This window comes from Nyctibius grandis, chromosome 14 (assembly GCF_013368605.1).
Source record: "Nyctibius grandis isolate bNycGra1 chromosome 14, bNycGra1.pri, whole genome shotgun sequence".
Lineage (NCBI taxonomy): Eukaryota > Metazoa > Chordata > Aves > Nyctibiiformes > Nyctibiidae > Nyctibius > Nyctibius grandis.
The window spans coordinates 4959346-4985798 of NC_090671.1; the positions used below are offsets into that span (position 1 = coordinate 4959346).

Below are 26453 nucleotides of genomic sequence, written 5' to 3' on the forward strand. Positions count from 1 at the left end.
GAAAGGAGTAACACTGGCTTTTGCAAACCTGACTAGAGGCAGATCAGGAGAGCATGACTAGCCAAAAAGCCCAGGTCACTGAGAATACAGTACAACGTAGAGAGGGATTAATGCCTTATTTACTGGTTCTCATTTGCACACCTTTCGGACAGGTGGCTAAACTGCTCAAAAACCAGACAAAACGAGGGGATGCAAAGTAACATACTAACTTCTTTAATAGAGTCCAATCCAATTAAACCAAAACCACTCTGTGAAGCCCTGGGTTTATTCACACTAAACAAGTCAGTGGTACATAGAGTTAACCCGATAGCTGATTGTGTTTATACCCTAGGTCCCCACGTGAAAGATGAGCACCAGTCAACCAGACTGCAATGGTATTTTTCCTTCTTTTTTTTTTTTCCTTTTTCTTTTTTTCATAAAACTATTTCTTTCATAGACTTAAAACAATCAACTAGCCAAGTTATTAATTATGGTACATCTAAAAAAAAAAATTAATACTAACCCTAATGTGACTGCTGCTTTAAGAGTGCTCTGTGTATTGCCTTAGATTGGCTTTTCAGTAGCAATTCACTACAACAGGTCCTAAAATAATAATAGAGAATTAAAAACCTGACAGCAAGTTTAATGGTTAAAAGTAACAAAACCAACTTGTTCTGAATGGTGATTTTTCTCAGCAGTTCAGTCCTGCTGCAGCACTCACAGCCTCACAAACGGCAGAAGGGGTTCAAATTCTCTCACCTTCTTTAATTTTGTCTGTTTTTAAAAGGACAACTGCATTGTAACCTGCTAGGTACCACGGGGCATTTTACTTAATATTATATTCAATAATGGGTCTGTTTTTAAAACTTACTGTTTTTCTGGGGTAGGTTAGGGAAGGTGGGGAATAGAGAGAGAAGAAAAGCATAGCTCCCTGTAGCTGTAGCTCCCCAGGCGCCTCGGTCACTAGGACTGTCTAATTCTCAGATCAATGCTGGCAACTTTTGTTTATTCTAGAGGATCATGATGAAACACCAGTAGCAGCCTCTTTAGAGGCTCCACTGGGTGTTTTAGGTCATGTCTCCTATTCAAGGGCACCATTTTCCATCATTTATCAGCTAAGAAGCATTTTCTCCCTCTCCCCAGTGAAGGTTTAAAGGTGGGGTAGGGCATGAGACAAAGAGGGAAGCTAAAATGAATAAAAAATTCTCAGCTATAGAACCACATTTCATTATTTCCTCTTTCATTCACAGCATCTCATTATAGCCAGACTGCTGCTTTGCTTTGTTAAGATCAAACTGATCTCATTTCCCCTCTGGCCCCATCGGTTGCTGGTCGACCTCTGGATCCACTAGGGACGATGCAAATGCTGACTGGACGATCTGAAACCCAAATGACTCCAGGAGAGACATGTTCTGTTGGGGTGAAAAGGGGGATCCTAGAGCAGGACCGAGGTCTCCCAATGGGCCACCAAGGGCCCTGACGTGAACTTTCTGTATGTGTTTGTTCAGATAAGACTTTGATCTGAAAAAGCTGCCACATTCAGGGCAAGGGTATTTCTTCTCTCCTTCCGTCTCCATTTTGTTTTTGCTGACTGCCATGTCACACGAGAAGGACCCATTGGTGCTCTGTTTCTCAGGAGTCTTGAGGTCACTGGTGTCAGAGAGGTCTCCGTATGAATCAGAACTCTCAATCGGGTCCGAATGTGAACATTTCTGGCCTTCTACGGGAAAAAGAAAAGAGAGAAGTTTTCAGAATCTTACCTCCCCAAAAAGTTATTTAACATGCATACAAATAGATGATATTGATTACCACTTGATTTCATTAATGCCTGTCATGACAGAATGATACACACATTAACATTGCAATCCCTCATATTCTAAAGCTCTTGACCATAGTTTCTCTTCACAAACCACCAGGCTGCTATCAGAGCAACATCCAGGTTTTTATTATGGATTTGTCATGATACTGAATGCATCCATAATGGGTCTCTGGTTTATATAATACTTTTTTGAATCCCAAAGATGTCTCACAACGTTTATACCTCAGGCACTACAAAAGGATGGACCTAATGATGAGCTTTTAAATGTACAAGTCACTCCCACACTTCTGAAATATTGTTGATAATTTGGAAGAGAGCCTAGAAATCTAATAAAGTATAACAGGCTGGAGCAAGATGTGAAGAAACCTGGAAATACTCAACAAAACAGCACAGAGCTACTGCCGTTTAAGAAGTGCAATTCCATTTAGTCTTGAGGAACTCTTTTTCACAAGTTAAATGCAACGCTGTTAGAAGTGAACTTCATAATCTAAAATTGTTCCATCTTTAAACACTGCGGTGTGAAACAGGCGAGAGGTTAGGGACGCTAGTTTTAAGTAATTTGGATACATATCCTGGCAAAGTCATTGGTGTGTTTGGAGTGTTCCCCATTCTCCGCTGGCAGTATGCCAAGAAAGTCTGTCCACACGTTTTGCTCAGCACATCTGAATGAGTGTGGGAAACCCAGACGTTCTCCCTACACAAGTCTCTGAATACAAATAAGCTGTATCTACTATTAACTCTAAAAGACCAAAGAACCACTTGGCACAACCCAAAAAGACAGATTTGCTCTGGACTCGGCATTACAAACCAATCAGGATACGCATTAAATCAATACACCACTGAGCTGGAGTAAATCTCCTGTTAAGTCAGCACACCACCCAAAACCAAAGGGCTTCTGTAGTAACTCTATCAGGACTTCAACACAAAAAAATTACACAACTGTAGCTTTCCACTGCCACAGACTTTGTTTAACCCAACCCGCTGTGTTCTCCTGGGCAAGAAAAAAACGTAACTTTTTGGGACAACCATGGTTTTGAAGAATTCTACCAGGAATACTGACAGCTCAAACCAAGAAGCAAAAAGCCAGCTATTCTACATAGATTAACACACAGCTTTACATATTCAGACGTTAAATACTCTTTAGCTATTCTTACAATAATATCTTTTTTCTCCTTCCTGCCCTGAAGTTAAATGCAGGTTAAAAACAAAAAAAGTTAACAGTACCATTATGACCCTCTACCTCTCCTCCCCAACAACAGCATTAAAAAGTGTAAGCTTAACTGCAGATAGTTGCATGGCTCCTCATCAACCTGAGGATGGATATTGCTTTCACTGCCTAAGAATCTTTATGAACTGCATTCTGCAGCTCCCCCTTCCTTCACTGCAAATCAGAAACATGGTTTGACTGATGCGAGATTCAGGTATTGTTGGACTAAGGAACCGTGGAGGATCTGCAGCCTTCAGGCAAAATTCAAATGCTGACTGCTCCTAGGAGGACAGCCAAGATGAACTAACATGCCTTTTTCAATCTCTAAAATCAAAGAAGCTGCCAAAAATTCACGTACCCTTACATGTCCATCTCCTTCCCCCAGACTTCCTAAATTGGCTGTCCAAGGACAGATACTACATACTATGTGATGTTAGGTAATTTCTCTGCATCTCCCTAAGCTTCTCTCCAGTATTTTCCCTGTCCTTCCTCCCTCCCCTTTCTCGTGCCCAGCCCAACATCCCACAACACAAAGTTCTGCACAGAGCAGCAAGGTGCAGAGCAGCAAGTCTCTTGCCTTTGATGCCATAGGTCCTGACGCAGTGGAACGCTGCTCCCCCATTCGGGATGGACTCCTGGTGCCTGGAGACCTGGGGAAGGGGAACACCGTGGTGGGTTTTAACATGGACCTTTAAGTAGGAGGCAGAGGAGAAACCTAAACAAGATAAAAGGAGATGAGATCCTGCCACCAGCAAAGACACACATCTGCCTTCCCTGTTCTTTTAATCTTTCTCTTGCTCCTACTCCCTATTACAAGTGGCCATTGTACTAGCCTGATTTCTGGCTACCTACAAAATGCTCAAGTAGGATTCCTAGACATGATCAGGCAATGAATGCAATGCGTACCTTTCATTAGACTTCATTTGCTTTCTGGAAGTCACGATGAAAGAACAGCCTCCTTGAGAAACAAATGCTATGTAAGCAAACCTAGCAGGTGACATGAAACTTTCTGGAAAAAAAGGCAGAAGAGACATGATACAAAAAGGCACCCATGTCTCTTCACCATTTTTGTGCTGTTTTATTTATTTTAATTAAAAATGTCTTCATCATCTGACAATATTTTGGAAGATAGTTCAAATTAGTTTATTTTATGCTCTCAAGATTTGAAGGAATGCCGTTAAGTAACACCCCTCTTTGGTATTTAGTGTGCTTTCCCCTTAGGTTTCCAGCATTTATACTGACTCCTAGAAAGCAGAAAGCTATAACTACTGAGTTTTTAAGGTACACAATTTTGTTCTACAGTAATTTTTGAAAAACAATTCCTCCATTCAGCTCATCCTGAGTTTTAAAAAACACACTAAACCTCCTATTTTGTCTGCAGTTAACAAAAAATATTAAAATGAAATGTCAATATTTCTATTAGCTCTGATCTGTAAGCCCAAACCACTGAAATTAAAAACATTTATTTCAAACAACTGATTTCTGAACAAAACAGTTTTTTACATTTGCGCATGTGCTTTTTAAAAATGTTTTTGAAGTCTCACAGACATGGCCTTTTCCTTTAATGCAATAAACTCTCACATATATTTTAGAATGTTTTAAAATTCAATTTTAGTAAGATTTGTAATTAGTACTAGCATATTTGGATCATATATGAGGCACAAGGAGGACAGAGTTTTAAAGACTTCCTACACAGGTAAGCCTATCAACAACCATCTTAATTTTCTATTATATTTTAAACAGAACATTATGGCACTTTCATGTCAGAAACATTTTCCTTTAACAACTGAGAACACAACACAAGTTTCACCATCACAGACAGACAATTCCATGTTCCCTTTCTGGATATAGAAAACCCAAGACCTAGATTATTTTAAACCATTACAGACAGCATTTACACAGCACAAGCCCTTGCAAGAGAACTTTCATACCAATGCTTCGCTTTAAATATGAATAGATATACTACTGTAAAGCCATTTTTATACCGATGTAACTGCATTTACATTGGGTGATACAGAATAATATACTAGGAAGGATGCAAAACCAATACTGGCACACCTCTCTGGGGTGGATTTTCTGACAGCAGCTGTTAAGTTTCAGGTGCTGAATTTAATACTGAATGTGGCTTTACACTAGAATTCCCTGTGCCTACCCAACAGAATATCCCTCTACTCAGACTTTTCTTAGAAGCCAGGATCAAAGAGTATTCAGGGGTTATTAAGAATTATATATACAGGGCCTGCAGAGCAAGAGAGAACTCCACAGTAACTTGCTGAAAGGGAAAAAGGGCAGGTTGCTGAGCATGAACAAGAGATAATTAGTTGACCCCTGAGTTGAAGATAAAAGTACAGAAAAGTAGATACATCACAACTGAAGAAACCAAGAAGATACAAGTCTCAAAATACAATGGAGCAGAATCACCTAGGCCAAGTTATCCAGGGAATTAATGTAAGGATATTATCCTCCGAAATAGTGCAAGACCTACCCTCAGACACAAAATGCTGTACTGAATAGCTCACTGGGCCACAGAGAATACATTTTTCCAAATACCAAAAATTCACTGTAGACACAGAAAGAACCAGTGTTTGACTGGTAGAGAAAAGGACACAATGTACAGATATAATGGTGATACTTCCAACTACAAGGTACTTCCCTTATTTCATACATGAGTCTAATAATCACATGCATGTTGAGATGAGCCTCTTTATATAGCAATGCATTAAGATCTCACTGCCAACCATTAAAAAAGGACTATATACAGGTATTCAGTGTTTTTCTATACTACAATTGACACAGGAAAATCTGAAGTTGTGATCTCTGCTATACAACATTTTTTCTGAACTCTGCAATTCTATTTGCAGAGTACATTGTTTTATATAATGAAAACTGCCTGCGAAGTCTGTTAGCTCCCCTTTATGCACTTGGCAGATGAACATGTGAGTCATCAACTTCCATCAAAGCAGTAAGAATGCCAACTGCTTCATGGGAAACTGTTTCAAGTGAGATTTGCTTTTGTTTTGTTTTTATCATCATTTTTTTCTGAAGCATTTAGCACTGGCCTTTTTTTTCCCCACCAGACCTTAATTATGAATGTCTGTCCTAGGAAGATGGGGCATTCGTAGACAATAATCGTTTACTTTTAAAAATCTCTTGAAAAACAAAGTCAGGCTAGTGCAGAGGATGAAGTGGCAGTATTTTTCAAAGAAGGAATGTATTTATTGCTTCACCCATACACATCTCTCAGCTTTGCACAGAAGATTATTTCTTCATCCCAGAGGAACCAACGTTAAAAACATGCATAGAGAGGAAATGATCTGCTTTATATAAATGGGACCTATCCCTTGATCTCTTAGATAACATCTATAAGGAGACAGACTACAGAAATAATTGCAGGATGCTCCTTTTTTCAAAAATTCTAATTTGGATTTAGTTGGAACATCCAGAGACTGTGTCTTGCTTTAATCAACTCTGTATCCACCATGAAATATACAAGAATTCATCTTACTGTAAAAACAAATCCCATCTAACCTGTGATTGGAATCTTTACCCTTCTCCTAACTCAGCTGATCTCTGTGAAACAAACAATGCCTATGTGCCTGAAACAGAAAATGAATCTTCTGAGTTGCACATTATTGCTAAGTATCAGTTCTAGACTTGCCAAAGTCATTAATCTCTTAAATTCTTTGAGAAGGCCCACACAAGCAAATAAAGTTCCTAAGGATGGTAATAGAAGATTATATAACAACAAAGCAGGAGCAGGTCTTTAACTGATTAAAGAGAATTTGTGTTAAAAAGTGAGGACTGAGGATTAGTTTTCATAAGCACATTTTAGATGAATTCTTAAAAAAAACCCACCAAACAGAAAATCCTGGGAAAAAAAAAACCACTGCACAGTTTCCCTGATTTAACACGATTGAATTGCTTCCATAATTAGTCTAAGCATAAAGACCCTGAGTAAGAAAATAACCTGGAAAAAACATCAAATCACAGATGGCAATTTTTGGATATTTATATTGCCATTTTGTAAAAATAAACCCAGCAAATGGGTACATGCGTGACATGGCAAACCAGTGGCTACTGCTACCAGTCAGGTACTGAGCTCCCCATCTCCTAAATCCATTAAATCTTCAAACGAACATGAAACACTTGATTAAGTTCCACAGAAAAGCCCTCAGTCTGATGGGATAAACTGAGGGATTCTAAGCTCTGTCTTTAACACTAGGATACGTTCAGCTGTGTAAGAGTCACCTTTTCATGCTTTTTTTTTTTTTTTTTTTTTTTTGGTGGGCCAACATCCAAAATTCTCTCTACCAGCAGCTTGAGCATTCTTGCTTGGTAATTACTATATCCAGAGCTTGACAATTACTATATCGAGAACTAGCTATGTTCCAATTCAAAAATACACCAGCATGTTAGCTGAGGGAAGAATAAAACAAAATTCCATTGCACAAGCACCATAGCCATGGCACAGCGCATAGCTTCTGACTGTACCAATGCCTATCAGATAGATGTTTCTAATCCAGAAATTTTCCACTACACTTCATCTAGCCAGGCTCTACAATTTAAAAGTTATCTATTTAAAACAATGAACATTATAAATTGACTCTAGAACACTTTGGATTAAAAATTCCGCTGTCATGGATCATAAATGTATAATCAAAATTCATAGCATATAACGACGAGTTCATAACACAGTTGTTTGACAAATCCAGTCTGTAACTTCCCTTTCCTATGAATTTTAACACTGGGTAGATATTTAACAATAATTCATCAGATTAATCATGTTTTCTAAGTGCTGATGAAAACTGAAATTCACAGCAGACTGAATTCTGACAACACATATGAAATACGCAAACTGTAAGAAGAAAGTAGTTGCTTAAAGTTTGCTGTACAACAGGTTCCCTATCCTTCTACAGAGAAGTGTGTATTTTATTTAATTTCCACTGTACATTTAAACCTGTAAAACGTGAATAAACCATTTAGTCATTTCATTGTTTGAATGCCAGATCTGTCTTTGTCATGCTGGCTGAATGTCGAAAGAGCTGCAGTGACATCCAGTGGTAGTTTAGTTGAAACTCAAGCTTAAAAATCTTGGAAACGAGACAATTCCTCCCAACCCATCTGAGTTTCTGTTTGGCACCATGTTCAGCTGAAGGAGAGCAGGATAGCACCTGGAGTTTGGATAGTGTCTTCTATGTTGTTACCACAAAAAGAATTGTGACAAGCTTAAGCAGCGTTTCAGAAGATTGGCCTCAGCTGAAAAGGAGGCCAAGCTTCACTTTGTACCATCTACCTGGAGCTTCAGAATCTGAACATTTTCAACCCAGATGCCTTTTCCACTCAAACTGCTAACATCACTTTCAGGACCTAACAGACGGTTCCACTACTGGAAATACGCCCCTTGCAATTTAGTGTCTCTCATTACTCATCAACTCCTTGTCATCCAAAAGCTCCCTGTACAGTCCCCACATTAAATACAGAACAGATTTATTCTCTCAGAAGACTTCACCTCTCTTAAATTAGAAAAGGGAATACACATCATAAAAAATTACTCATCAGAGAAAACAAGATCCCAAAACACAGCAGCAACCTCCTCCTACACTTACTAGGTATGTACACCCATATAAGCCAACAATATATTTTGAAGTTGTGTATTAATAATTAAAAAAAAATACACCAATAAGTCAAAATTATTTTTCCAGCTTGCCTTCCATCCCACAAAGCCTAAATTTACAACTCTCTCCAACTGAAGAGTACCACAAACAGATGAAAAAGCTTCAAAAGCTCTTAGTTATATGGTTTAGTTTTAGGTAGTCCTGTGAGGAACAGGGAGTTGGACTCGATGATCTTTATGGGTCCCTTCCAACTCGAGGTAGTCTATGATTCTATGAAAAGCTGTATTCCCACAAATAAAGGTAAAGCACATTTCTAGTGCTCTTTACAAAATTTGTTTTAGAAAAGTACATTAATACAAAGCAATTTCTTGGGTTAAGAGGGAGAAGCAGCTTGACTCTACTGCTGCACGAGGAGGTTAAGCAAGACCAATAACATAACATAGATTTTTTTAAGTACCGTGTATAATTTTCAACTTGGTGTGTATTTCAAAGATTATTCTTCCAAACTGAAGGCAAGGGCTCAAGTCTAACTAGATATTGAAAAAAAAGGGTGTATGGTGAATAGTGGCAAGGCAACATATCACTGTTATTTTATAGGGATCTGGCTATTTAGCGAATAAAATTCTTAAAACTGTCTAGAAACAATTTGCTTAAGTTTTAAACTGAGTTTCTTCAGGAATATCAGCCATGTAAAAAGGCCACACCTATAGCTCCATCAGTTTCAAGGTTAAGCATTCAAAAAGAAAAATAAAGAATATGTACGCATATATGGTATAACCTCCTCCTGTTGCAGACAGAGTCACAATAGCCTTACAGCTTCTCTCAAGTGTTGTCCCGTCCCACTGAAATAAAAAAATTGTTTCTTCATTACCTCGGTTACAGATAGTGCAGAAATTGCTTGGTCCTTCACTATGTTTCTTCAAATGATCTGCCATATATGCTGCTCGCAAGTACTTCCCACACACCTGGCACGGAACTTTGTCTTCATGACATGCTAGGTGTGAGCGCAGTCGGTCACGAGTGGCAAAGGAAGCATTACAAGTCTGCAGGTATAATGAGAATCATGTGACTCCAACTCTGCTAAAAGCACTCATATTGTCGAATATATTTAGTATTCTTTAGAGTAAAATACCTTAGACCCTGTGCAAACACACAAATGACATGATGCACGAGCCATTTTCCCACAAATAAAAAATTCCGGTCACCAACATACTGCACGAGATGTGATGTTACTACTTGAAAGAATTGAGAAAGAGAGAAAACTGCTCTAACATGCTACGGACAATAAAACTTAAATCAAGATAGAGCTGTAAGGCCTTAGCTCCTCTCTGAGGATGAAGATACTAAAACTTTAAGTAGTATTTAATAAAAGAAACAGCACAAACCGGTTTGTCCCGTTTACAGTAAACTCTGCCATTTCACTGTGTCATTAAAATCACTTTAGACCACTCAAAATGTCCTCTCTGTTATCTTCCTAAATTTTACTCTTTGATCTGATCAGTCTAGCTTCAGTACACAGAATCCCTCTGGAGTAAGAAGACATACAAACAAAGCATCAGAGAATTGGCTGGGATGAGAATACGATGAAAGACAGTAAAAGAGCCATCTTGGTATCCACAGTAGCAGGGCAGACAAATTGTATAAGTGAAGCCTCAGAACTAAGCAGGTATCAAAATAACTGTGTGACACTGTAATCTGTTTATAACTTACCCCTGATCAAGGTATCATATTGCACTTACTACTGTGAAACAAGCTTGATTTGGCATAAGATAATATTGATTCTACTTGCCTGCTTCCCAGACATAATCCATAGGATGAGCGAAGGCTCCCTCCCATGTTTATAATCACAGCAACTGGCAGGCATGCATGTGCATAGCCTATTACAACAGCCTGCCAGTACTGAAAGGCTTGCTCTGTCTCTAACATGGGAAGGAAGATAAATCACCAGCAATACACTGTACAAGTTATTAAAGATATAGTTTGAAACCATTGCTCACAAGTGCAAGAGGAAAAACAAATGCAAACATGGGCTAGAACGACCACACTGAGCGGGCAACAGTGACATTCAAGAGTGTACAGCGTTTCGTTTATACCACCTTTATATAAAATAACACAGTTTTAAGATGCATAACCAGAACCCCCTAAGGGATAATATGAGACTATTAAGTGACTTGGGAACTGGATATATTCTGTCTTTTCAAATATCAGTGTGTAATTAAACAACTGTTTCAACAGAGATAGACTTTTACAGAAACAATCCTAGCAAAATTACAAAATTACAACTTCAAATAAGTGAAATTGATAATACAGAACAGTATAACCCATATAATTTTATATAATTTAGTTAATCAAGAGCTTAACCCAAAAAACATTGAAGGCAGATGAAAAGTACCTATCAATTTCAACAGGCTTTACACTCGTTCAATCCTTTGAGATGCTTAAGTATGGTAAACTCTCACGGAGCTGAGGCTAACTGCAGCAAGCACAAGACTTAGCACCTCAGAGGATCAGGACTTAATAAACTTAAAAAAGACAACAGTAAAATTATCTGGATTTCTGCAATACACACAGTTTAGCTAAGCTCACCAGACAAAGATTCATAAATTACAAGTAGAGAAGATTAAGAGGCAAATCCTTGAACATGAAAGATTTCTCTTCATTTGAAATCTCAGTACACAGCGCTGAGCAAAACAGGTGCAGTTTTCACTTACTAAAATGTTCTTAGAGGTAAACGCTCATTTAAGGCAGGATTTGAGCACTGATACTAATCATTCTGTTGGATATCAACTAAAGATATATAACTAGATAATCAAAGATGACAGCCAAGAGATCCATCATCAATAAGTCTAACAATATTGAGCCACAGCAAGCGTCCATACAAAAGCATTGGGAGTGCATTAGTTGATGAAGCAGACCAGAGACAAACCACACAAATACAGGGATGCCAGAAGCAAAACCAGATCTGTCCCATACTGAACAAGTCAAAAGCTTAGGGAAAGGCAATATAATCATTTCTGTGTTTGATTTCTCACTCTTGCTGCTGAGTTGTGCAAAGTTCACCTTTGGATAAGCTATATGGTAAATATATCTGCGAAGAAGCTTAAAAAAAAAAATTAAGTCCAGTGGAGAAAGCAAGAATCAGTTTAGCTGAATCATAACAATGGGAGACAGGACTAGGTTTAAAGAAAACCCCAAAGTTAATATTCAAATAGTTAATATTTATAAAAGGTATAGAGAAAAAAAAAGTTTTATTTTACAAAAGATGTGAAGTGCTAAATGAGTGCTAAGTATTTATCATTAATTGTTAATCATAGAAGAGAACTCTCCAGTGCTTTGCTATCAACATTGCACAGGTATATAAATAGATCAAAAAGAATATATATAAAGTTTAAAAAACATTGTTTAAGAAATACCTCTTGAAGTTTCAACTTTTCTATGGATGTGGATGTCTCTGAGCTTATTCCATGGTGGCTGCCATTTTCCTGCTAATAGGCAGGAAGTAAGAAAAATTAGGACAGGAAGAAACTTATTCTGCATTGAAATCAATGGGAAAAGCACTGGACTTGGGATGCCAATTTTAGGTTTACTTAAATAAATAGATCTTTTTCTTTGTCAAGAGTTGTGCTTTAATTTAACCTGCATTTTTCTCTTTTATTTAAATTGCCAGAACAACCACCTGTCTCTTGTCTCTGAGAAGGAGCAAACTTCTGTTTTCTCCCCTCGTTCTTTCGTATCCACAGATTTTCAAATCACCATTTCCTCCCAAACTGCAGCCTAACTTTCATACCATTCACACTCAAAAGCCAACAACCCAGTTTCACCCTTCCCATGACAAGTTAGCAAACTTGAGCTATCCCATTACCGCCAGAAAACTGACTTACCCCATCTCCTACATCCAGAACTCAACTGTCAGATTAAGGGAAAAAAAAAAAAAAAAAAGAAAAAAGAAAAAAAAATCACCAGCGCAACAATCCAGGGGAAAAGATCCCGAGTGCCGTTTGCTGTCTTGTCTGGGCACCAAAGCAACTTCTTGGATCCGATTTCTCAGCTGCCTTGGCTCTGTGGAGGCCTTCCCTATTCTGAGTCTATTTTAACAGTAACGAAAAAGCTGGACTCAGGTCTTTGTCTGGCATCAGGTGCTACAGGTGCTGGAACTTAGGACAGTTTTTCAAAGATGTGGGAAGCACAACCTTTATTTTAGGGGGATGAGTGCAGGATTACATGCTGAGCACTGAAAACTATAGCTGTTGCAGTGACGTTCAGCTTACAATTGTCCTGCTTCTCATAGTTTCATTTTATTTATTCTGAAGTTGGGTTGACACCTTCACGCTTTTGTTTCCGTAGACCAAAATGGTACCATGATGCCACATCAACAAAACATTAGATATCCATCGGTTTGCCAAGATAGATGAAGGCTCGGGTAAATGGCCAGTGGATTTTGTTTCAATCATAACAGAGCACCACTTCCAAGAATACGATAGAGGATTCTGGAAAGCTTTTCTGTTTACTGACAGAGTACTTCTCTTTTGCAGTAAACATAAACAAAGCATGACAATAACAGGAATTTTCAACAGGAACTCAACAGATTCAAAAAGGATGCTCAATTGCTGTTCAGGCTACTCTCATGGGGAGCTATTTTTCCAAACAAAATCAATGCAAAATGGGGAAACTACATGCCAATATTAAGCTATTTTCCTTCTTGGGGGCCAGATTCTGTGTTTAGATTCACATAATGAAACGGAAGTGTTACTGATTATGAGATAATCACACGGAGAACTTTATCAATTTATACATCAGCTTTCAGATTTGAAACAAATTTTCAGTGTGATAGGATTCCTTCTGTGGTTTGTACCATGTATAGCAGATCTGTGCATATTTAAGAAGCCTTCCTAAATCTGACAGGATATTACGAAGTATTTTTGCAAAGACACAGAACAGCTTGTTAACAGATTTTCTACATCTTAAGATTCATGAAAAATTAACTTTGCAGGGGTAAGCAGTCAAAAATCAAGAACAAACCAAGCCTGAATGACAACCTCAGCTCTGTCCTGATGCTTGTAACCTATAGCCTATACCTTTTAACTGAAATGAACAGTGTATACATCATTATGGCACTTTAAACAACACACAATGAGAAAGACTGTTCTTAGAAATCACTATCACAAAATACACGTGTGCAAGGAGATGGAGTTGAGCTGGGCAGTACAATCTTAGCTTCCATATTTCTTGACTTTCTCACTCTTAGTGTATCCTCTGATTCACACAGAGTTTATATTTAATATTCTTAAATCAATCAGAAAACTATAAAAAAATAAGGTATCAGCTGGTAAAGGACAATTCATGTCTATCAACATTATTCATTAACTGTGTTCGTTCAGTAACCTTGATATCAACTGGCAAAAGACTGATCAGTTTCTGTTTATGTTGGGACCTAAACATTCATTTTCATACTTGCACACAAATACATCCTTATGGAAAAAATGTGTAGTTATCTTCAGTTCATCTGCTCAGACCCTTTGCTATCCCCAAATTATGATGTCTTTTTATGACTAGAATTTTCCAATTTATATAAATCCATAACCCCTAAATCATCTTAAGAAGCTTAAACCAATCTAAGGCTTTACATAGGATACACCGTTAAATCAATGTGAAGGCTCTATAGCCTGATTTTCAAAGGCGCTGGGCTTCCACAGATCATACGAAGGTCAACAGAAACTTTTAGATGGCTCTAAAGGTCTGAAAAACTGTTCATTGGCTTATTACAGTTGCAAACTGTTTCAAAACTCACCATTTGGAGGAAACATAGGACAGGTGTGTCAAGAGAAGGGGAAAAAAACCTGCAGATCAGGAGGCAGCAGTCGTGCAGGACTGACTAGGTGCATGAAGTGTGGTTAAAAATTTTAGAAGAAAAAAGAAAAATCCTCTAACCTTCACTGTCTTCAAAGAAACTGAAAATTATCTTGCTCCAACGGTTCACTGTCTTCAAAGAAAATTAAAATTATCTTGCTCCAACTGTCTTCAAATAAATCATTAAATAAACCTTTCTTCAGAGACCAAGCATGGAGACTGTTAGACCAACAAATGTTTTAGAAGTTTGCCCAACAACTATGTGAAGGCAGTGGGTGATAGTGAAAGCTGATTCTCAACTTTGGTTTTAATTAATAGTTTCCAGGCACCTTTTAAATATCTCTACAATTTAATTACAAAATATCTTTCTTGATTTGATCTTTCAAACCCTAGTGAATAATTTATTAACTGTAAAAAATTACACACAACTTTATGACATTGTACTGCAAAGGATACTGTGATATTGTTATCTATATTCTCCCTGGGATAAAAAATAGCTTCCATTTTTGCTCAGTGCAATGTTCTGAAGGCTACGTGATTTTTAAAAAAAAGTATCTTGGTAAGTTATGATAATTTACCAATTTTATTTGGAATGATTCTAAAAACCATGAAGTCAGCATTGGAGCCTCCCATTGGCAACAACTGCAATAAAAAAAAATGGGGAGGTGTGTGTGGAGGGAATCATCTGTGACATTGACTCTAAGCCCAGGGACAAGTTGGGTGGGTAAGAAATCCAGGGTGAGACTGGGATAAAGCAGTAGGGAAGAACGTCTGGCAGAAGGGGAGGGAGGCAGGAGGACCAAGCTGTAGATGACACAAGGGGCTGGGGGACAGGAGGGATGTAAAGCAGATGTCACTGTTGAATGCTGTTATTTACAAACATTTATCCCAATTCACACATACATGGTATTTTTACTGATACTTCATAATTGTCTGCACACAAAAATGCAATGCCAATGATTACCCATATATCAGTCTAAACCCCTCTAGCTCCTACCTGACACTTGTGAGGTCTCTCTGAGGTATGCACCTGTTTGATGTGTCCATTCAAGTGGTCTGGCCTTAAAAGAAAACACACATAAGCACACTTAAAACAAATACTAAAAATAAACTTACAATTTTAACCAAAAAAAAAAGAAACCAAACCAAAACAGATAAGATCCCAGTGGTGGATCTATTACAAATGTAGCAATATTTAACTTTCCAAGAACCAGATCACCAACAGCTGGGACTCTACCTTGGTAAGTACCCTCTCCAACTTGCTAAAAAGACAGCATTTTCTCAGGAAGAAATTATGACTGAATGATCAGAGAAAACAGGAAATACAAGCTACAATTTTCAAGCCTGCATATCCTCTTCCAAAATCCTATTTAGACCTTGACAATCAGGACACTTTGATTTACAGTTGCGGCATATCTGAAAATCAGACCCTTTTGGTTTCTGTCCCAAACATAGATATAAGAAGCCAACTTTAAGCACCTCTGTGCAAAAAGACTGACTCTAAATTCTGTTGCTGTGACACGTTTTCCACCGGCAAGATGAAAAAATACTGTCCTAACTCACAACTTGGTGGGGAGACTGCATTAATACAAATAAAGTGCTCTGAAGGTCCCAACTAGAAGGTGCAATGGAAGAGCAAATTATTACTGAAAAAAAGTTAGACCATTCTTCACCATCAGTAAAGCCTACTTTGAAGAAGAGAGGACTGAATAGCTGCAGATTTTCCTGGTGGGAGTTTCTCCTAGTGGGAAGAAAGCTTTTCATTGTATGAGGCTAAAACTGCTTGGAAACAAGTTCTCCACCCTCTCCTCCCCCAACTTTCCAGCTGCACCAATGAGAGGGCGCGGGATGGAATTCATGCACTGCCAACAGAAGGACTGAACTTTGCAGTCAGGCTGTTAAACCTGATGCTCTAGCAAGGGGGCTAGAGCGGTGTAACCAGAAAGACTGGTTGGGGATCCTCCTAGGTACCTCAAGCCTAGCGACCTCACGTGCTGCGCTGCTGAATGAAGGAAAGGACACTAAAATTAGACATCGCGCTTCCAACTTCCTTTGGCTGCTCCGACGACTGAACACTGAAACTTAAGAGTCTCTACTTTTCATTCATACTTTGATTTTGCAAAGATGTGTAGACGTTTTTGTTGTTTACTTTTACAACTGCATTCCTGCCTGTTCACATTAACTTACTGGGAAAAATGAGAACTCAACATGTATCTTTCACTTTCCCTTGTTGACAAAAATCTTTCACACAGCAACTGCAGAAATCTTTAAGTGTGAATAAAAATAATAAAAATTGGCAAATCATCCCAGGTAGCACTATAATACGAAAAATACTTTCACTACTAGCTACAGGTGAAATCTTCGTTTTACGACTTCCCATCACTAAATTTTCAGTCCTTATGAAGATGCATCCCTAATTATGCTGTTTAAAGAGTCCACATTTTCTTAATTTATTTCAGTAACAAGAATTCCCTCTACCAAAAAGAGAGCTAGCAGGGGCACAATTCCTACATTTATATAGCTGGGACAATTCTAGCCCTAGTAGCCTTTGGATTTGTTTTTGTATCTCGATTCCTTCCCTCCTGTAAGAGCAAATCAACCGCTGTAGAAAACCGACTGCTGCTACAAAAGTGATGCATCCCCCTCCCCCCACTACCTCTAGTCTCAAAGCGAGCATCAAACTGCCAAAAAAGTTTCAAATTCATTAACTCAGACTATAAGATACCGCTAACACGACTACGTGTATCAAACTACTTATTAAATTAACTCCCACAAACAGCGACAACAAAAAATCAGCAACATTAAATGCACAGATCTTACGTATGTTGCAGGGCAGAAACAGGATCCCCTTCAGAAGGATGTAAACCCAAAGGACACAAAGATCATGTATTAAAAGATACTTGATGCTGCAGCCTTTGAAATCTCACCTCTTCCTTCACATTTGGGTGATAAAAAACATTACGAACTAAGAGAAATGAAGGGAAGTTAAGAAAAAGAAAATTTAAAATGGATACGAGAAAAATAATAATCTTGAGATGTATTAATATTTTGCACTTCAACAGCACCTTCAAACTACCTACAAATCAGTAGTCTCAAGACAATTCTGCGAGGTAGGTAATTATTTCAATACCCATTTCACAGAAGAGTCATTTGATGGAGAGACTAACTGATTTGCCCAAGGACACGCATACACCAAGCCTGGGACAAAGCTGGGAATGTTACCCAGATGCCAGCTGACTCACAGTTCTATGTCTTAATTACTTTCAAACCCTTTCCAGAGACTGTAGAATAGCATCCCAGCGGAAATGATGGCAGTCTCGTTTCTTGAAACATTTTAAAATGGAACAGTCAAACTATCCTAAGCACAAATTGTTCTTGTTTCCCAAGGGACAAGAGAGACAACTTCCTAGGTCTCCGTTCAGGTCTATGGTCCTTATAAGTACTCTCTTACCTGGAAAAGCCTTTTCCACAGCTCTGGCAGATGTAGGGCTTTCCCACAGAGCCATCGTGAGATCGAACATGATAGGACATCCTGTCTTTCCGCTTGAACCGTAAGCCACACACCGGACAAGAGTAAGGCTTCTCGCCAGAGTGTGACAGCTTGTGCCGATTCAGGTGGTACACGTCCCGAAAAATCTTGCCACAGATCTCACAGGCCACCTGTTTTCTTGTCCTGCTTCTTTTTCGGGGTGCATCAGGGTCATCCTGTCCAGGGACACCATTTTCACCCAGTCTTGGGGTTGGGATGTCTATGTAGCCCAGCTGTAAGCTTGTAACCCCGTGTTGAGCCTCATGCTGACGAAGGCGGTTAGCATCCGTAAATACTTTCCCACAGAGGCCACAAGGCAGGATACCGGCCTCTCGCAGGCCCCCTGGGGTACCAAACATCATGGAGTCCAAGAGATTGGCTTTACGGGGACGCCCTCTGCCCCTCTTGGTGCTTAAAGTGGGGGCACTAGCAGCAACATTCTGGAAGGGTGAGGCCAGCAGCGGTGGGGACAGAGGTCCCGCCACCATGGGCAGGCGGTCCACACCCTGCAGAACAGGCAGGGAGGACTGCGCGGCAGTGAGCGCAGCCCGCGTGGCCTCGTCTTCAGGCATACCAGCAATGCCGTTGCCATTGGGTGCCAAAGTGGCACCGTTGGTCATGTCAAGAGGGAAGCCGAGGTCCGCGGCCCCCGGACGGAAGAGCATAATGTCGGGGCGTGCGGGGGGCACGAGGATCTGCACATTGGACTGCTTGATGACCTCCTGGCAGATGTCGATCACAGAGCGCATCAGCAGGAACTTGGCGGCCGTCATGAGCTCCGGGAAGCTCTCCAGCCGCACCACGATGCGCGACGTGTAGGCGAAGTCCAGGATGTCTCCGAACACCTTGGAGCTGATGGTGTGCATCTCCAGCTCGCGACCGCTCCCGGGGGCCCCGCCGGCCGCCGCAGCAGCCCCGCCGGCCGCCGCCGCCTCCGTTGCGCCCCCCTCCGCGCCGCCGCCGCCCGCCCCGTCGCCCAGCTGCGCGCTGAACACCGACTCGAAGTACTCGCTGCAAGCGGCCAGCACCGCCCGGTGCGCCGGGAAGCTCTCGTCGCCCACGCGCAGGAGCACGTCGCAGAAGCGGCCGCCGTTCTTGCGCTGCTGGTTGAGGCTGTGCAGCATGTCGGCGCTGTGCCGGCTCACCTGGTACGTGTAGCAGCCCGACGAGGGGCCGCAGGCGGCGGCCTCGCTCACCCGCTCCATGGGGCTGCGCCGCCCCGCTGGCGCCCGCAGGGGGCGCGCGCTCTCAGGCCGCCCGGCGGCGCGCACCGCCTCCTCCTCCCCGCCCCTGTCCGGGCCGACGGCGGCGGCGCGCGCTGCGCTCCCTGCACAGCGCGAGGGGATTGCGGGGGGGGCGAGACAAAAGGCTCAGGCGGCGGAGGGGCGCGCGCCGCGCGGGGCCGCCGCGGCCGCCGGCGCAGGAGCTCCGCCCGGGCCCGGCCGCCACGAGGCGCTGCGGCCGCGGAGGCCGCCGCGGGAAGGGGCGTGCGCGGCGCGGCTGCAGCGAGCCGGGAGGGAGGGGGGCTCCGGCGGCGGCGGCTCCGGGGCTGCCGGCTCCGTCCGTCCCTGTGTGTTTGGAGCGGAGGAAAGATGGCAGCGGCTGCACTTCCTCTTGCACTTTCACCCCTGGGGGGAGGAGAAGGAGGGGGCGATACCACCCCCCCTACAAAAATCCAGCGGGGGCCCCCCGGCTCCTGCTCCCCCACCAAGCGCCGCCGCCGCCGGCTCCGGTCCCGGCCCCGCCCGCTTCGCTGCACCCGCACCACCGACGCCGCAAACTTTCCTCTCTTCTTTGGCCGAAAAGACCCCCACCCTATTCATAGAGACCCCCCCTCCAGCCACTCGGGCTCCCCCCTGCCCCCCCGCTTCCTGCCCCCCTCCCTCCCCGCATCCGCCAATGCAAGAGCAGCCAGAGCCAGCAGGCCGGCCCCCACCCCGCCCGCCCGCGGGGGCTGGGGGCTGCAGTCTCCCCCTTCCCCAGCACCGATCCTCCAATGCCGAGCCGGCAGCGAGGCCCCCGCCCGCGGCACACGGGGGCGGCGGGGCTGCGCTCGCCCCCTCCCCCAAATATCCGGGCTGCAGCTCGCCCCCCAGGCCCCCCTCCCGCCGGAGAGAGGAGGAGGAGGGGCCGGGGGGGGGGGGGGGCTGCAGGCAACCTCCCCCCCCTCCCCAGGCACAAATCGTCCAATGCAAACCCTCCCGGAGCTGCAGAGGCGCAGGGCGGCCCCCACCTCCTCGCCTCGTCTAAGCAGAGCCGATCCCAGAGGGGCCGGGGGCTGCAGAGCAGACCGGCCTCCCCCCGCTCTTTCATTGCAATTCTCACCCCCACCCCCCCCCCGTGCTAGGATCAACTCTCAGCCTGACTAAATAGAGCGAGGCGCTGGCATTGTGGGGGAGGGAAGGGGGACAGCGGGAATTCTTCCAGCGCAAAAATGCCCTCCTCTCGGGAGCAGTTGGGAGAAACGGTACCTGCGGGCCGGGGGCTGCGGGAGGCACAGCCCCGAGTGCCTGCCTCCATGTTGGGGAAACTCTGCTGCCCCGCTGAGCCCCGAGGTGCCCGGGCTTTCCCACGGCACCCAGCACGCCCCACGCTCCAGCGCTGCCGGGCTCCCGCTCTCCCGAAGTCAGCCTTCCCCAGGCCCTCGGTTAAACATCCAAAGCGCTCCGCTGTACGTTCACTGGCGGGAGTTGCTTGGACTGTCCTAGTGCTGAATCTTCCCTGTGTGCTCAAGGTCTCTCTAGGAAGAGCCTCTATTTCATCATCATCATCATTACTCATTTTCAGATGAAATCTGCTGTCTGTCTCAGAGAAGAATTTTTCTCTACTTTTGAGGAAATATCCCCCCCCCATACACATGCACGCTCCCAAAACAGAGTTCTTTGTTTTGTTAAAGACAACACTTAAAGCGTTCAATGGGCACTTTTTTGCATTTGTAACATCGAGCCTAATCAAGAATCCTTGGATGACCTATTCACGATCAAAATCATCACTTTAACTGTTCTGTGGAAAATACTGAACTCGGCGCATGCGAGGGCATCACAAACTACAGAGCCTTCCAAGAGCTCGAACCCAGCACTTGAATTAAATAGTGGTGGAACTGAGAAAGCATTCTGGGTACTGATGTGTAAATGAGCACACCAAGCTTCCAACTTCCAAAACGCAATATTATATTAACACTTAAGGCCACACAGTGCCCGCAGCCCGTACACCAGATTTCTCCTCCTTTTGATAGGAACTGTTTGTCTACACTGCAAGCAGAGTATTACCAGTAGCTTTTTCTTACTGCATTATGTATGCACACACCCTGATATGAACGTGTATTTTTAGAAATTTGAGGTTGTCTGAGCGGCAGCAATGCTGATGATCCCAGCTCAAACACACCGTATTACACAGATAATGCAGTGCTCACATTCTGTAAGTTTGTCTGTGTGCCAGAGACACGAGAGTTATACTTGCTACAGGGAGGAAAATGATGTTTAAACATACTAGCTAGGCTGCATGCACACACAGAGAACGCAGTTAAAGAATCTGGAATTTGCTTATCTTTCCTAGTGGCTTTGGTCAGTTGTGCGCCTTTCCCCGCAGTGGTTTATTAATTTGCTTTCTTTTAGTCCCCAGGCTCCTGACATGGTTCCTGCTTCCTATTTCAGTTCCCTCCTTGCCTGTTCTTTGTCTCGCCCTCTAGGCAAGGGGAGGGGGGGGGTCCTGCCGCTCTCACTGAACTTCCCTCAGAACTTTCTCCAGTTGCCATGGAATGTTCTGGTTTCAGCTTCCAGCCCTCCTGTTTAAAAGGCACCATCCAAAACACCCTGCCTGCTTCTTTAGGTAAAAGCTAAGTGTTCACCCCAAAGCACGGCTGTTTCTTGGCAAGTGACCCACTCCCCCCTGCCATGAGGGAGGACGCCGGATCAGCACGCTGGGAGCTCATATTCTGAGTACGTTGCTGGGTGCTCGTTAAAGATGACCACCAGCACGTTGCACTCTCAAGGAAATCACAAGGAGACCAACATTGCCGTTCGCCTTAGCTCCTCATCTCTCTGACAGAGTAAGGGCTGAATCTCCCCTTTCAGTACTTCCACTCTCACTATACTGGCCTCCCCCACCTTCTGGCTTCACCAACACACTTAAAGGACCACTTCTTACAACTTTTTCTGGTCCCAAACTTACCCGGTCTCAGAATATGAGACTACCAAAGTGGTCATTCAACTAGTGTTTGTTACAGTGTGGCCAAATTTCTTCTATTTGCAAATAAGCAGTTTGTGCCATACTGAGACAAAATTTGGCTTATCAGTATAAACAGTCTTGGAAGATGAAGTTCCTTACATCTAATGTGATGACTAAATGTCATTTCCCCATACTCAACTATGTAAGTGTATAGGTATGGTTACCTTTGAACTCATTTATCATCACAACTAGCTAGTTACTGTCTTGAAGACAAAGTTCCAGATGATGTGAAAGAGTTTTAAATTTGAATTTTAAAATTTACATTTTCAATATACAGAATTTCCTCCCCTTTTCAGATGATTCCTAATCTGTTTTCTCTGACATCTTCTGCACTGGGATCTGCTGAACTTCTTTTGAATTCACCTCTCTTTTAAATAAAGGCATTTTCCTCAGCTACTTTATTCAGCTTTTCCCTATTTCCTGTCTCACTTCTGCTCATGGGAATTCCTGAGCTGTCCCTAAATGTTTTGCAGCTGTCTGGTCCCTGCTGAAGCACTTTGATTGGTATTTCAATAGTATTAAAAATCCTCTTTTGCTCTGAACAGATGTGTACCATTTGGGACTGTACACTGTACATTGCTCACTTCACTGCAGATCGGTTGCCACTGGCCTTACGCTGAAGTGCAGACCTCACATTGGTTTGCAAATACAGGGGTAACAAAACTGTGTTACAGTCGAATCTACTCAGATATATTTGTGTATATGTTAATTAGACTTGAGTCATGCCTATTTGTTGAACATTCTCAACTCATGCATCTGTGTAGGTCTTGAGGCTACTGAAATTTTTCAGAATAGTCTGAAAACCCTTTAAGAAGGTTGGTTAGTCACTGTTTCACACGGATTATAATATTAGCAGAGACATTTCTGCATAGCACTTGTGCCAGCTAATTCAGCCATATGAACCATTTCCTTTTTATGTGTGCTCCACAGAAAAACATAACATTGCGCATTTCATGGCACACTTGCAATTTCAGTGAGTAGCTGTCAGTTTTTCTGAGCTTTCACTGGAATTTTAATTAACTGCGACTGATCTAACAAGCAATTAATTCAGCATTCATTACTTGTTAGGTTGATTATTACTTAAATTTAGTTTTTTAAAGCTTGTTCAATTTTTTATTTGGAATCATCCCATGAGAATGCTAACCCTAGCAGCAAGGATTCTCAGACTTGGAAATAGCACAGTTTCCTCTCTAATCCAGACGTGGGTTAGTGATTTGCTCTAGAAGCCAAGGAACAACTCTTGTTTAAAAATACCTATCATTCTCACAAAAACAACAGCAACTGCTAATAGGGAGGTATATGATGCTATGAAAAGTATGCAGAAAGAGTTATTTTAAAAAGGGAAAACTGCACTGTTTGCTTTTCTTCTTTTTGATCAGTCTCCTCACTGCACTCATGCGCTGTGTAGTCCGTCTGTTGCATGGCAGCCCACAACAAAGTCTGGGGAGCTGATGCTAAACTACAGAACTTTTTGTTGTTAAACTAATTTAACACAGTCTTGGAAGCCAACGTTTGATACTTAATCTGCCTTTTGTTCCCCTCATTTCTTCACTCTGCCCAGTTTAACTTATTCTAGACTGCCTAGAACCAAAGCAACCTGAGCCATCAAAATAAGGTTGCCACATTAAGGATCTGGGCAAAATGGGAATACAACCTAGGATTCCATCTAATTGACTCCCCATGAATTAGGCATCCATGCCTAGCTAAGCAAACCTCACAGTCAACTTTCTCATGTAAAACATATGTTACAATACAATCATAAATATGCAATGCAAGTAGCAAATGTTTGGTATTTACAGATTAATAGATAAACTACTGTGCTGTCCTGAGAAAGACTTCTCCATGAATACCAAGTAAACTGGCATAAAAAAAGTTAATCCAAGAAGACAACTAAGAAGGGATACATGTCTATTTCTTACAAGGTTCAAAAGATACACAACTTTCTGTCTATCGCCTCAAGATGTGAATTGCATCAACTTCCAGAGTCACTTCACCTCAGGCAATCAGTATTATGGTTCCATTGAAGACTCAGTACTATGGATCTCAAAAAATCTTACCTTTTGATAGTGGGTTCTCAAAATCTCTTTCTTCTAAATGGGTATGAGGCTGGTCCTTAGTCAGCTCATTATAACCACCTTAAAAAGGTTTGACTCCTCTTCAGCATGAGCAGTTCTTCCCTGAAGTATAATAATAGGAATAATTAGCAGACAATTCTCAAATCAAAGTACAATTCATGGAAAAAAAAACAAAGTTAAGTTTGCAAAATTGTAAAAGGAAAAAAAAAAACCACAGAAAAATCATTTTAAAATGAACAGATTCTCTACATGCCTCAACTTGCAGTCACCCTTTTTTTCATGAGGGAACTCTGGCAGGTCGGTTACAGTCCCATACCGTAATTCTTAAAATTACAAGTACTCAGGTCGAGGTTATCACTTGGTACAGATTATTTTTCTGGTGATAATTGCTGAGAGGATATGAAATTTCAAGAGCCTTGTTTCACCTGCAGTGATGATTTGATTTCCTCCCTGTCACCTCCCTCCCACTTTTTAAAATCCTGCAGAAATCCCCACCACTAAGACAGAAATGTAGTCCCTAGCAAGTCCACAAACACACACGTAGCATTAGCACAGCTGTTTGCCAGTGTATTCTACAGCTTCTGTCACAAGGTGAATTACCAAAACCACAAGTGCTGTACTACCAGAGTGGCTCTTTAGCTAAAACAACCTTCTCAGTGTGCTGTGGAAAGACTTGATATCCACAAGTATTTTGCCACTAAAGTTACTTATTAGAACAAAAAGGAGGAAAAGAAAAAAAGAATAAAAAACTACCTAACTAAGCGAGCATGCGCTGCTTATTTTTAAGAAGGGTCAGAAAGAATTTCAGAATTTGGCCCAAAATGAAACAGCTGATTTAAAATTGGTAGTTTGACAGAAAATACACTAAATGCATCAACTACTCCGCTCTCCTACTGAAGTGATCTACAGTTACCATACTCGCAGGGCAGCGCTATGGAAACACGAAAGTTTCAATCATTCTGCGGCAACTGCACATTCCTGTTGTGCAAACATAAAACTGAGGCACAAGTAAAGGAAATGACTTGCTCAAAATCAATGAGTCAGCAGGACTGGAGTGCATAGAATCTGAATTTCTGAAACCCATTTTTGCTACAGCCCTCCATCATTCAGATCTTGCTAATGAGGTATGTGCCATTTCAGTCACATTCCTGTCCTTGTAGCTTGATGAAACACAAACTCCTGTTTTTTCCCAATCACTGATTCCATTCTGTGTCATGTTTCTTAATTGTTTGATGAGAAGCCTTTATTCCAGATGCAGTTTTCCTGCATTTTCTGAACACCCTGTAGTATATTGCTTTCCTTACTTTATTAAAAATACTATTAGAAAAGCGCTTATGTTATATAGTTTCAGTTTATCACTTAGTAATTCATATGACTACTTGATCACTTGGGCTTTTTTACTCCGTATCTGAATCTTTGTTCGGTTTTGTCTGACAGAGTAGGCAGTTGGCCACCTGAGAGATTGACTCTGCAACTGCCGTGCAATTTACGACCTCTGGAAATACACACGCTCTTGCACTTCATCTAGATTTCCTACATGTAATTGTCTCAATTTAAAAACCATACATGTACATTTTAAGAAAAAAAAGGCAATTCACATAATCCATCTTCCATCAGCGCCCACTATGAAGCTCAATTAACCTTTCAAGTAGATCTCAGTCTCTTTTATCTCCTTTAATTTTCTCTCAGGTTCCATTGGGGGCTTTTTGCTCTTCTGACATTATATCCAATTTTCTATTAATACTTTCCTTGATTTTTTTCCCCTTCTCTAACTGGCCTTTTTTTTTTTAAAATAAACTTTTATCATTTGCTCTCCATTTTCTAGTTTTGACTGCTCTCCTCAGAGGACATCATTTATCCATTCCCAATTACCCACCTTTCAGTCACTTTCCCAGTTGTCACACCTAACTTCCCATGGTCATAACCACCCTGTTCTCCAAGCACCACATAATATAAAACACCTTTATTTTAAAAAATTCACAACAGTCATCACAGTAAATAAAAATAATTACACCCTATTCACAACCTGGAACCAATCTCTATTGAACAAGCCTTTCCGAAGCTTAAAAGAGGGCACTGTTAAAAACTAATATAAACTACTTTAAATAGTCTAACCAAATACAAAGTGTTAATTTGGCTAGAGAAAAAAAAAACA

General features: G+C 41.7%; 1 protein-coding gene across 3 annotated transcripts; it reads right to left on the reverse strand.

The window, feature by feature from the left end:
• Nucleotides 1-1280: 1280 nt before the first annotated feature.
• PATZ1 (POZ/BTB and AT hook containing zinc finger 1) lies at nucleotides 1281-19201 on the reverse strand. 3 transcript variants are annotated; one of them, XM_068412870.1, is made up of 6 exons: nucleotides 17919-19201; nucleotides 15465-15528; nucleotides 12034-12105; nucleotides 9492-9663; nucleotides 3583-3720; nucleotides 1281-1699 (listed from the first exon to the last, which is right to left on the reverse strand). In XM_068412870.1, exons 1-6 carry the CDS (start codon nucleotides 19199-19201, stop codon nucleotides 1281-1283), a joined length of 2148 nt encoding a protein of 715 aa, XP_068268971.1. The 3 variants fall into 3 exon arrangements, with proteins under 3 accessions (XP_068268971.1, XP_068268972.1, XP_068268973.1); XM_068412871.1 differs by lacking the exon at nucleotides 12034-12105; XM_068412872.1 differs by lacking the exons at nucleotides 3583-3720; nucleotides 12034-12105.
• Between the last annotated feature and the right edge of the window lie 7252 nt (nucleotides 19202-26453).